The 13342-nt window shown below is 33.3% G+C and overlaps 1 protein-coding gene across 3 annotated transcripts in view; it reads left to right on the top strand.

Moving 5' to 3' along the window:
- Positions 1 to 7118: 7118 nt before the first annotated feature.
- LOC111058240 (anaphase-promoting complex subunit 11) overlaps positions 7119 to 13342 on the top strand; it is a 76456-nt gene continuing 70232 nt past the window's right edge. For 2 of the 3 annotated variants that reach the window (XR_005571256.1, XM_039427822.1), the window contains exons 1-3: positions 7119 to 7322; positions 10503 to 10622; positions 12389 to 12540. Coding sequence is in view for 1 of the 3 variants with exons in the window: in XM_039427822.1 (XP_039283756.1) it covers positions 7304 to 7322; positions 10503 to 10622; positions 12389 to 12504 (255 nt within the window). In the remaining 2 variants the exon portion in view is untranslated. The remainder of the gene's footprint in view (positions 7323 to 10502; positions 10623 to 12388; positions 12541 to 13342) is intronic. The other variant, XM_039427821.1, reaches the window with a different exon arrangement.

Here is a 13342-nt window from a genome sequence, read left to right as displayed (position 1 = left end):
ATAAATAAACTATAATATTTTAAAAAATGATAAAGTAATTAAACTATTAAACTAATTGAACCAAGTGATGATGCAAATTGAGTTTTTAAATTGAGTTTGCAAATTGATCATGCTGATAAGCAGATTAATATCTCCGTCCACAAGAGATTTGAATGTGCACATTATACAGAAGGTATTCACATTTATGTTTAAAGCTTGACTGACCAACATGAAATACATACAAATCCTCACTGTACATATTATACAATCCAGTTGTTCTATTAATTGGAGAAAAGTACCCTACCATAGTTCGGCACCTTTCGACAGAGAACAGACAATGTCTTCTTGGATGTGTTGTTGAAGGCACATGCAACATGATCAGGTTACAAAGATGGATGCTTTCAATCTTATCATGCAATAACGAATGCAGAAACAGGAGAGAAATCAGAAGGAACCCTGAACAGCTCTCTTAATTCACTACTGGGTCGATCATATGGAAACCAGACTTTAAAATTTCTTGTAGTATAGGAGACGAAGAAATTTGTTTTGCACTGACTCCAGTTGACTAGAAATAAGGTTCACATAGGGATCCCAAACAATTGCTGCATAGTCAAGAATACTGCGAATTATAACTTTGAACAGGATAATGTCGGTGTATTCTCACTTTTGTAATCAACACAAGTTCTCATTATAAAACTCATCAGCTGACTAGATTTACTTTTTAGACCATCCACGTGATCTGAAAATCTAAGTTCAGAGTCGAATATTACTTTTAAATTTTTCATTTTGCACACTCTTTCCAGCTCATTTTGGTTCATCATGTTCCTATCACTGACAGTACCCCTCCGCCTAGTGAACGAGATTACTTTACACTTATCAGTACTTGTTGTTCATGTACCAGACCTGCAACTTATCTCTGTCCGCTGTATGTTGTATCTCACGGTTCACTTTCACATCATCTGCAAACAAACAGCAAGCATTTAGAATGTAAAAAGACATGTGGCAGATCATTGATGAAACAAACAAACAATAATGGATAAAGGTTTAATCCCTGAGGTACTCCTGTATAGGTGCAATAATAATCAGACTCCTGCCCATTGATCGAAATACACTGTTTCCTACCATTGAGGTAATTTTCCAACAATTTGATGAGCTGTGAACTGAGTCCAATTTTATGCAACTTTTGGATCAATATATTGTGACTCAGTTTATCAAAAGCTTTGGTGAAGTCTACATAAATTGTGTTCACTCTACCCTCTCTATCCAGAACTTGAGATAGTTCATCTGTGAAGCACATCCAGTAAATTGGAGATAGTGGACCTCCTCTTTAGGAATCCATGTTGGAAGATGGAAACCTTAGGACCGACTTCGCCTTGGACCCTCTTGAAAATAATCTTCTCAAATACCTTTGCTAGTGAATTAACTGTTAACTAGAATTGAGTCTCTTCTCGACCTGAGTCACATATGTGTCAGTTTAGCCTATAACGTTTGAACTGTCATCTTGTTTTTTTCATGTCATCCATCCAGTAATGAATGTAGAAGAAGGAATGGAATGAATATGGAACTGTTCATAACACAATGGTCAATATACCACACACCAACAATATCATATGGTGGCAGCATTAAAGATAATAAAGAGGACAACTTCCAATACACTCCAAGAATGTGTGGCCCTCTTGTCACACCAAGTGATAATGCCTTTGAGTCAATGCCAAATCCAAGGAGGTTACTGACAAAATTAATAGTGATTTGTGCTGTCAAGAGTGGTCATCAATTCCTGGGGTTTTCCTTTATTGAGAAGTAGCTTGTTTGCAACAAACCAGTCACTTATTGCTTTTGAGAAGAATTGCTGCACCCTTGTTCTTGTTCCTGTTGGTCCACTACTTCCACAAATAATAATGTATCACCTACAAACAGCAAGTTTGAATTCTGCAATCTCGGATTATTTATCAGGATGCATGACCATGAAGAGCAAAGGTACAATAAGAATCCTTGTGGTACATCACAAGGCACCTGCTCCACTTTTCAGGTGGTTCTGATCAAAGGAACAATTTGCTTGCAGTCCATCAGATAATCTGTCACCAAGCCTCATGCTTTGCCAGAAAAACCATAATTTGAAAGCAGAGTGCAGCTGTGGTGGTCACCTCTTCTGGAATCATGCTGCAAATCCCCCAACAAGTCATTTTTCTCTGGGTGATTGCTCATCTGTAACATCATGGCCATGTCAATGGTTTGACTTATGTTTGTCACAATGGATACTGTTGGTCTGACACAACCAAGGACTTCAGGTTTCTTAGAATCTTTGAGATTTTTAGACACTCAGGAAATAAGATATCATCTCCAAAACAAGAGTTAACTAACAGCAACAGTGATTCTGCTATCACACTCATTATACTCTTTAGCACACATGCTGAGATTCCATAGGCATTCTGGCTGTAGGTGGCCTTATTGATCCTGAAAATGCTCATCATATCATTCATGATTCATACTAGAAGGCCTTAAATGAAGAAACCTGAGAGGAGACTCAGGCAAGAGAGGATCATCACCTTCCAAGATGGATGAGACATGAAGTTGACCAGATCTACCTCGTGATTGCCACAACCAATTGATGCATGAAGTGCTTGTTTGGAAGCATGTTCCTGCTGAATATATTCCAGAAGAGAGCACTAAGTTTGATGACTTTCACAAAATACCTGGATCACTGCTGTCCAAGAAGACCCAAGAACAGCTGCCAAGAAGAAGTGACATACACCATTACAACATTCTTCATGCTACCAGACTGGATGTCTCAACTCAGACTGGTGGGGACCTTTCTAACTTTGGCTATAAGATGCTTTTTATTTTATGTTAAGTCCATCAGGTGGCATAAAACCTCCAGACACATCATGAAAACACAAAAAGAACAAGTAGGCCAGCTGACCTACCAATAATAGGCCAGAGGCTTATCAAATAATAAACCTTTCAAAGCCCTCCAAAATGTGCTGGCGGGCAGATTCCTAGCCATCACAGGCAGCTTGTTGAAGAGCCTGACAGATATATAATGGACATAGCACTGAGTCCTGCTCAGTCTTTGGTAGGGCTCGTCCAGCCTCTGTCTCCCTCTAGTCAAATGTGGGTATATATTCTGCCTCGTTATAAGCTCCACCACATTTGCATGTGTTCTGCAGGGAGACTGAAATACATAGAGAGAGAAGACTGGGGATCTTCTCTCTCACAAAGCGGGGACGACATTGGACAAGTCGCTCAGCACCACAAAGGATCCTCAAAGCCATCTTCTGAATGAGCAACACTCATGACACATCTGTGGCTCCAACTCAATAAGTGAGGCTATACAGGACTCAGAAAGTGAGGCTCTGGAAAAAACAGAAATAGCAGACCTCAATATAGGATGCAGGAACACAGGAATTCGATTTTTTTAGCAGGAAAATCACCCTGCTCAGCCTGCAACAGACTGCCTCATTGTGGACAGTTCAAGACAGCTTCCTATCTAAACCCAAGCAGTTTCACCAGGGAAAAATCATGCTCACCCCCATTTCTGAGGCTGAATATGATTGACTGCGTTTTATCTTGACAAGAAAGAGGTTTGCAGAAAATCAGAACAAAGCAAACAACCTGGTTAAAGGGTTCATATACTGCCATTATAACGTGGACCTTACTATAATTCATTCTGAGCTACATGTGGATCAATAAATATGGTCCAATGAAAAACATTAAAACATGAACCTGTTTTAGGGTAGGATGTCTGAAACAATGTATGGTAATACATGATAGAACATTGTTCCAACATAGAAAATTATGTAATTCCATGTATAATCAACCCTCCATAAAAAAATCTTTGCAATCTTGCTATGTCAATCAACAAAGTATGTAAGTAATAAAAATAACAGAATTATTCACTCAATCATTTCAACACTATAAAGCCTGAAGAAGTCCACTTCATTCAGGAAATCAATGAATATTATGATTTTTATTGAATGCAGTATTATAATATTCTATATTGCAACTAGTATCACTTAATCTTCTTTGAAGTTCAAAGGTATTTTTCATTTCCTTCCCAGTCGAATAATTTTTAAAATAAGTGCATTGCAAGTGAGGTATTTTTACTTTCAAATAATAGCCGCTCAGCCTTTGTCTCGTATGACGATTACACATCTTCACCACGAGCGCGCTGTCGGGCGTTTCTCATGTTCCCCTGTAGATGATTATAGCCCACTGCACTCTATACTAACTGGAATGGACTAGCAACATAAAGAAAGTGAGGCAGCTGGTAAAGATAGGCAACCCGCATTGCTGTGGGATTCGTCATTTTGTAACACATTGGCTCTTATGGAAAAATACATTGCACAGTTTCAATTTCTCTTTTAATTCTATATTGTATGTCTTATTCCATGGAAGCGTTATTTTTCCTTTATCAAGCAGTTCATTCTTAACTTTCTGAGAGCGAAAATAATGAAATAGGTTGAATATGAATAAAGAAAAGATTTTTTTCATTTGTGACTGCATCAGTTTTAGGGGGCCGCGGAATTGGAAATATCTGGAACTCAAAATATCAATGTTAAATGTCCTATGCTTGAAAACTGTTACTGGGTGGAACTCCAAATATTTGTCAGACAGTGGAATTGGAAATATCTGGAACTCAAAATATGTTGCTAGGCGGAATTAGGAGTATCTGGAACTCAAATTATTTGTTTGTCAGATGGCGGAATTGGAAATATCTGGAACTCAGAATATTAGTGCCAAAGTGGGAGTACTGGTAATGTGTTTGTTATTGAGAAATGGTTCAAGTCTGACTTATTTTCTGGAATGATATGGATAATTAGCCCACTTAGGGTAATTCATAGCTCATTATATATTAATTTTGAATGGAAATATTGGACTTGAACTTTAAACAGTAGAAACAACTTGGCTGATATTTTTGGACTTGTTTTTCATCATCAAAATTTGGGAATAGAATACTTTTGGACCTGGTCTGTCGTTCTTTTTCAATTATATTCATTATATTCATCATATTCATACATATCATGCAAGCTTTCAAAACTCTGTTATCTGTTTCAACAAACAAGACTGACGACTGTTGATGTGTTGATAAATTTATTTTAGGTTAACTATAGAACCCTTCATTTGTTTTGCGATAAATTTGTTTCATCCCGCATCTAACAGTCTCGCTAATAACGATCGATATTGTGAATTCGATATATTTCCAATTCCACATACTTCCAATTCCACCAGCTGACAAGATATTATGAGTTCCGCCGGTCTGCACGATATTCGGAGTTCCGACTGTCAACATATTCGGAGTTCCATAATTATATTTCCAATTCCGGCCAGCTGCAAGATATTTTGAGTTCCAGATATTCCCAATTCATGCGACCCAGTTTTAGTATTGTCAACTTTTCACAAGCAAGGGAATAACTTTGGGCCAGATTTCAGAGAAGCGTATCATTTATTTATTTTTATCTATTTAACAAGGACAAATATAAACTGTCATGAAATGATTGGGAATGAAAAAACAGGCTTATAGTCCTTATTATTCCAATCCCAAATTTTGTTCGTACACAGACCAAAGGAGGGCTGTGTTTAATTGAAACTATTAAACACAGTCTTATGTTTATTTTGATAGGATATACTATTGTTTTTTGGATTATATGATTTATTGTTAAAGGAAAGATTTATGATTTATTGTTTAAGAAAATATCTCAATTTAATAATATAGACATACTTACAGCAGGCTATGAATGTAGAATATGTAGGTGTGCATTGGTGTGATTTCAAATCATTTGTAAGAGTGGGAGTTTCAGAAATGAAGCAAATAAAAAAGAAACATTTTATTATATTATATAGTCTAACTATGATAAGCAAACAGTAAAATATGCTACATAATTACCAGAGTAAAATGAACAATTTGCTATTAAAAGTTTCCAAAAATTAATTACAATTCAGCTGATAACAATTTCATATTTTTTAAAATAAAAGTAGGTAAATAAAATTAATTATGTGGACTCATGATAATTCAATAACACAGGATTATTGAATATCAATGATAGCAATATACTAGGTATTCTGATAACATTTCAAATCATGTAAGTGTGGGAGTTTCAGAAATGATGCAAAGAAATCTATGAAGAAACATTTGACTTGAATTAAATTTATTGCCAAAAATCACATACAAATATTTGTACTTTACAGTCACTACAGTATGCAATATACAATTACATACAAATAGACATTTATTGTAACTTGCACAACAATAATTATCAATGTAATATTCGGCACTGCCAACATAAGAGTCCTTGTGTGTTGTAATTTATATTAATTATTGTATTATAATTATGACCATATGATAAGCAAACAGTAAAATATGTTAAATAATTATTATAATATTGTAAATTGAACGATTATTTATTAATTTGAAACGGAAAGGTTTCAAAAATTAATCACAATTCAGCTGATAGCAATATCATATTTTTTTAAAATAAAAGTAGGTACCGTACCTAAAATAAATTATGTCATCTCATGATGATAACACAGAACTATTAATCATTTGTATTTATTCTTTTTTAATAAGGAATTATTTGTTCTTCAACTATGTTTCTTTATTTTAGATGCTATAAAGTAGGCCTAAATTTTCAATTAGCATAGAAACTATCATCATATACTAGGAATATAACCAAATTTGTTGTTTTATTTTTGGTCAAATAAATTGATCAATATAGAAAAAAGTATTGGAAATGTATGTAAAACAAAAAGGTTTCTTCAAATTAATTAATAGACTAAAAATGTTTGACTTACCTGTGAAATGGTATTTCATTTCCTTCAACATGCCCATTCTTGCATCCAAATGCAACACAATACATCACCATTTCTCGGTCGTATTTTTATTCAATTCTACGCATTTTACGACAAATACATCACAATATTTAAGAGAAAAGGTTGTGATCTAATACTGATAGCCCTAATACTCATTCAAATCCGTTTTTCAACTTTAAAAATGAAAAATCGTACTCAAGAGCTGCAACAACCTGTTTAAATGTATGAGTGCGAGAGAGAAGGGAATCCCACACGGTAGGCCTATCTCACTCACTCCGTCTTACACACTTTTGGCTGTAACTTGGCATTGGATAGCCCCTTCCAGTTAGTATAGAGTTCACTGTTTTATGTTCGTCATACATAAAATCAAAAAGGCCTTGTGTGAATTTTATTTTTCCTAAAGTTAGGTTAATAAATACCCAATAGACGTTTAAAATTTAGATTAATAAAATTTGTCATAAAGCATTGCATTCTAATTTTATTTTGTATTTTGTGCAAATATGAAGGTATCATCAATATGAAGGTTAAAATCAGAAGTGAGTTTGTATTTCATATTTTTATAAACATAGCAGTAGAATACAGTACCTTCTGAGTTTTGGACTCAGGTATCTGGCCTGGCAATTGTTAATAATATACTTCTATTTCTATCTGAACCATATATTTTGAACTTATAGGCCTAACTAATGTATTTATAAAAAAATATTTGATAATTATGTGAAATGATAGTTTTGGATTAGGATGATACTGTACATCAGAAATTTAAGTATATTTCTCTCAGATTTTTCAAACAAAAATATTAACATAAGACACAGCTCACTGAGAATACAAAATATAAAAACGGCCATTCAAGTTATATCATTGTTACAATTCAAAACATATATAAAACAGATGAGTTAAAACAGTCATAAGATCACAGATTATGTATCACATATTATCTAACAGTTCATTTTTATTGTATGGACATTTTTCAACAAGGAAAGTTTTTATTCTATTCTTAATACATTTAGTCTCTAGACATTTAATGTTATCAGGTAAATTATTAAACAGTCTGATGCCATACTCAATAAAACCATTAAGTGTGTATGAATAATTACATTGATTCACTCTGAGAACAGACGCATTCCTAGTAAAATGATTATGAACAGTATTATTCAAAGGAATAAATGCCAGATTCTTCTTTATATACATTAAACACTCAAAAGCATAGATAGCAGAGACAGTTAATATTTTCATTTGTTGGAATAGAGGTTTACAATGTGTTCGACCATGGACATGAGCAATCACTCTTATTGCACGCTTCTGCAAAACAGTCTCTTAACGTTAGTGTCATTCCCCCAGGCAACAATACCATAAGACAAATGGCTATGAACATATGCATAATAGACAGTAATTAGTACAACTGGGTTAACAAAGAATTTCAAACGGTTCAATAAAAATAAACCTTTAGATACTCTCTTAAATAATAAGTTTACATGAGTCTCCCACTTAAGATTATTCTGCAATGTGATGCCCAAAAATTTTGTATTGTCACTACTAGAAGTGAAGCCAAAATCCAACATTTGGGTTTTGTCCTTGTTAAGACAGAGTGAATTTGCAGCAGACCAGTCTTCAACAATTAAATTAACACAATTTTGAGAGTAATCAAATTATTACATTTGGTCTGAATAGCCAAGTCATCAGCAAACATGAATGACTTAACAAAATCATTGCTTATGGCAGCTGGAAGATCATTAACATAAATAATAAAAAGAAGTGGGCCCAGTGTAGAACCTTGAGGGACACCAAATCTCACTTCACAAAATTTTGAGAAGCAGTTGTTATAAAAGACTGCCTGAAATCTATCATGTAGGTAAGAGGAAATCAGATTGACTGCATTATTATCAAAGCCATAAAACCTCAGTTTCTGCAATAAGATATCATGCTTAATAGTATCAAACGTCTTAGACATATCAAAGAAACTGCCCGTAACCCTATTTCTCTCATCAATAGAATACATGCAGTGCTTCATAAATTCAGAGATAGCCATTCCAGTTCCTCTAAAAGGTCTAAACCCATATTGACTATCACTGAAAAGATTATTTTTTTCAAAGTATTCAATCATTTGCTCATATAAAATATTCTCAAAAATTTGGAGAAAATAGGAATTATAGAAATGGGTCTGAAATTATTATAATCAGAAGTAGAGCCCTTTTTAAACAAGGGAATTACCTTAGAGTATTTGAGGCATTTAGGAAATATCCCCTCATCAATTCAATCATTAAATAAGCAACACAAAATTTCACAAATAGAAGGAGAAGCAAGTTTAACAATAAAAGAATTAAGATTAAAAACATCAAGACAGGAACTATTTTTTAAAGATAAAATGGTGTTATGAACCTGTTCAACACTAGTATGGTGGAAAACAAAAGAACTATTAACAGCATCAGGTACAGAATTTTTAAACTTATCAAGATAATGTGCTACACTGTAATGCGCAGGAGGAACACTCTGGACAATACGATTAACATTGTCTAAAAAGAAATTATTAAAACCATCTGGAGTGTGACCATCACTGTCAATACACTTCGATACATCATTCTTGTTCATATTCTCTCTTACTATAGACCACAATATCTTGGGTTTTACAGTAGCCTGAAGGATACGATTATTATTGTAATTACGTTTGGCTTCTTTCACCATTTTTCTAAAAAGTTTTTTACAGTTATTAAAACTTATTCTATAATTGAGCAAACCAATGCTTCTATACAATTCATACAACATTAAACAGAATTCTTTCATTTGTCTTAATTCGTTGTTATACCATTTTAACTTATGTGAAAAAGTTCTTCTGGAAACATTCTTCAATGGAAAAACACAGTCCACAATACCAACAAAAATTTCATGGAAATGGGCAAATTTATCATCAATGGAATCAAATGAAAAAATAAACAGCCAATTTACTACAGCCAGTAAAGATTCAAAATGGATAACATTAGTATTACATATATGACGAATAACTCTATTGGGTTTATGATCAGCATAAACAACAGTCTTATGGGAGCTTAAATCTAATGAACACTTGAAAATTATGGCAAAATGGTCAGACACTAACATAGGTTTGACTGATGTTGAAACTATTCTATCTACATGAATAGAAGTGGCAACATTGTCGATACATGAGCCTAAACCAAACAATGTGGAGGCTGGTCTGGTAACTTCATTAATTAATAATTTGAGATTAAAACTAAGTAACAAATTTTGAAACACCATCTTGAAGGTAGAATTGGTCATAATATCAATATTAAAATCACCGCAAAGGATTACAGAAGCATTTGATTTATTCCTATTATTAAGCCTATCAAGCAAGTTGAACATAATTTCAAAGAAATTATCCAAATTACTATCATCAGGTACTCTGTACACCTCGATACAGATGACATTAAGCTCATCTATTTGAACTGCTGAGATCTCACAGACACGCTGTACTGACAGTTCAATTAAATAATCAACTTCGAATCCAGTCAGATCATTTTTCAAAAATATAGCAAATAAATGAATGATGAAATGAGAATCAAACCCATGCCTGATTAATTGCGACGCTCTAGGCTTGCCAAGTTAAGTTGAGATTAATGTATAATTAGTCGATTTGTCTACATAAATACTAATTTTCATTATAGTAGTTAAATAATCGTTTATAAATCGGTGAATGAATTTTTGTAAAATTTTATGAATTTCAGGCTGGACCGGTGTAGCTACTTGGAGATGGGTGGCCAATGATGATACCTGCGGTATTTGCCGTTTATCGTTCGACGGATGTTGTCCCGATTGCAAACTTCCCGGAGATGACTGTCCTTTAGGTGGGTAAAAATAATTTTAATTAAGCATAGATCTTCTTATATGGCGCTACAGCCCATGGTGAGCCTTGGCCTCCGCAACTGCCAACCTCCACGCATCTCTATAATTATTGACCATGCCTCCCCTCACTCCCAAACTCCTCACATCATTCAACAATTGAGCAAAGATTCATCTGATACAAATACTGATTTCTTAGTAGATTTGTTTTAAAAAGCGACACGATCAATCACTTTCGCCCTTTCAAAGTGTTGTTGAAGAATAATACATTTTATAGTTTTCAAATTTTCCTACTAAATATTATTATTTTAATTTGTAGAATTTTGGTAGCAATAACATGTGTTAGTCTACCATATTTATTGAACAGTGTAATTTGTTTTTAGTATTAACCTTGACATGTTATACTTAGTTTAACATAATTTTATATTTATCCTGACAGGAAAACATTTGTTCTGATTTGATAAATCTTGGAAATGTTTGGAAAGACTTTGAATGTTTGCTTGTCTGCTTATTATTAAGACACTATTCTTGTTCATAATATTTTTGAAATAATGTGAAATTCTCTATTCTTCTGTATTTTTGTGAGAACAATTCAAATTGCAATGCTGGGGGGTGGCCTAATAGGTCGAAAAGTCTGCTATCATGTACGCTATCCTATTAGAAAGTAATCTGTGCCGGGTAAGACATTCGTTTCATACTTCATACTTCTTTCCTCAATCGTGACTAGAGATCTGGTTTGACTGCTCCTCAAAGTGAACCTGGCTTGGTCTTTGTCGTCGGGGTTGATTCTATTCTATTGACTCGCGATTCACATAGGTGAATCGTGCAGCTGAATTGGCGAGAAAAATTAAGTTTCAGCTACCGATTTATGTCTAGTACTTCATTATTAAAATAATTTTTATTGAATAAACTATTAGATCCCAAAAACCCAATTACATTATTGTTATGTGATTTTAATCTTTGTTCCGTATAGGCTAACCTGTGTGGGGTCACTTGAATATTATATATATATATAGTTTATTACATGAGAACAAAAATGTGTTGATTAGATCCATCTACAACCATTGAAGCCAATGAAACTACAAACTTTATATACTGCATAATATTGATCATTCGCTCCAATGTCTATCTCAACTTTATGAGCTTTCTTCTGTATTCAATTTAACAGAAATTATTAAATAAATTACAAAAAGCTCTTGAACAAGGAATTGTGAACGAGATTGGTGCAATACCTACATGTCGTGTCGACAATCTATAGAGAAGTTTCACTTTAAAATGTCAGTATTGTTTTCTGAGGATTGTTGTCAGTTAAAAGTGAATCTCGCTATTCAAGAAGTCGTGCGAAAGTTCTAGGAATACCACAATTATTGCAAAAGAGGTCATTACGAATAAAAATTGATTAAGTTTAAATGACAGAGGATAATAGTAAGTCATAACTCCGTACAGTTATTATAGCCTACTGTAGGCTATATTTCATCAAACAAAAGAAGGGACTGGAAATTCTTTACCAAACTGTGTTTTTCATTGTGTAGTTTTATATAACGCATACAAATTTTATATGTATAATGTATTATCGATCAATATCTATAATTGATTCGATTCAATGTGAACCTCAACTTTTTAAGCTTTACTGTATTTAATTGAACAAAAATTATAACAATAATAAGAATTGAAGCATCAGGAAGTTTGAACATTTTTCCAGTTAACTTGATGAAAGTTTGTTTACATATTCTACTTTTGTAATATTTATTTTTTTTCCTTGTTTTTACAGTTTGGGGTCAATGCTCTCATTGTTTCCATATTCATTGCATCATGAAGTGGCTGAATTCTCAACAGGTGCATCATCAATGTCCTATGTGCAGACAGGAATGGAAGTTCAAGGAATAATTTGTTCATACTCTGCTGTTTCTTAAAATATTAAAGGTGAATTTGAAATCTATTTTTTATATTTTTATGCTTGTACTCATATCAATCTTACTAAATGCATGAGTTTCTTCTGATTTTTTAAATTCAAATGTAGATTTCAGAAATTATAAAACACAACATACATGAATCGATTTAATTAAGAAATGGTTTACTCCCTCTATATAGGCCTAAACACCACCTTATAAAGAAAAACTTTAAATTTGGTTGTCAAATCAAAAATCAGAAGAATTTCCATCCATATCCATTATTCTAGACGTCTCTAGGTATAAAAATAAAATACAGTACTTATAAAAATATCCATAATTCTGATTTTTGTTAGATATTATTAAAACTTACGCTCATTAGAAATGGGTAATCCCCAGTTATCCGTTGAGCCTAAATAAACTTTTTTCACACTTGGAAGTTGGAACTTGCTAAATTTATCTGTATTCCCCAGCATTTAAAAGATTTATCTCGTCCGTCACTTCTATTATTGTAACCCCTGCTACATACAGAATTTTGACATTTCCAAATAATCAAATTTAGAATCTCCAATCAATCAATTTTTTATTGTCAAGAAACATAAAAATGTTACAAACAACGTCATTTTCTCCAATAGCTTTTACAAAGACTGACAATACAATTAGTAACAGTGAAAATAATACAATATAATATAATAGCAGACACCAAGACGCCTAACAACAAATAAAATTTTATTGTCGAAAAGCCTTTACAGCATAGACAACGTCAATATATATACATGACAACGATAAGTTCAAGTCACACACTTCTACACAATGCTCATGTAATGATGGTTAAT

Source organism: Nilaparvata lugens, chromosome 5, assembly GCF_014356525.2.
Source record: "Nilaparvata lugens isolate BPH chromosome 5, ASM1435652v1, whole genome shotgun sequence".
Lineage (NCBI taxonomy): Eukaryota > Metazoa > Arthropoda > Insecta > Hemiptera > Delphacidae > Nilaparvata > Nilaparvata lugens.
This window is presented reverse-complemented; position numbering and strand designations above follow the sequence as displayed.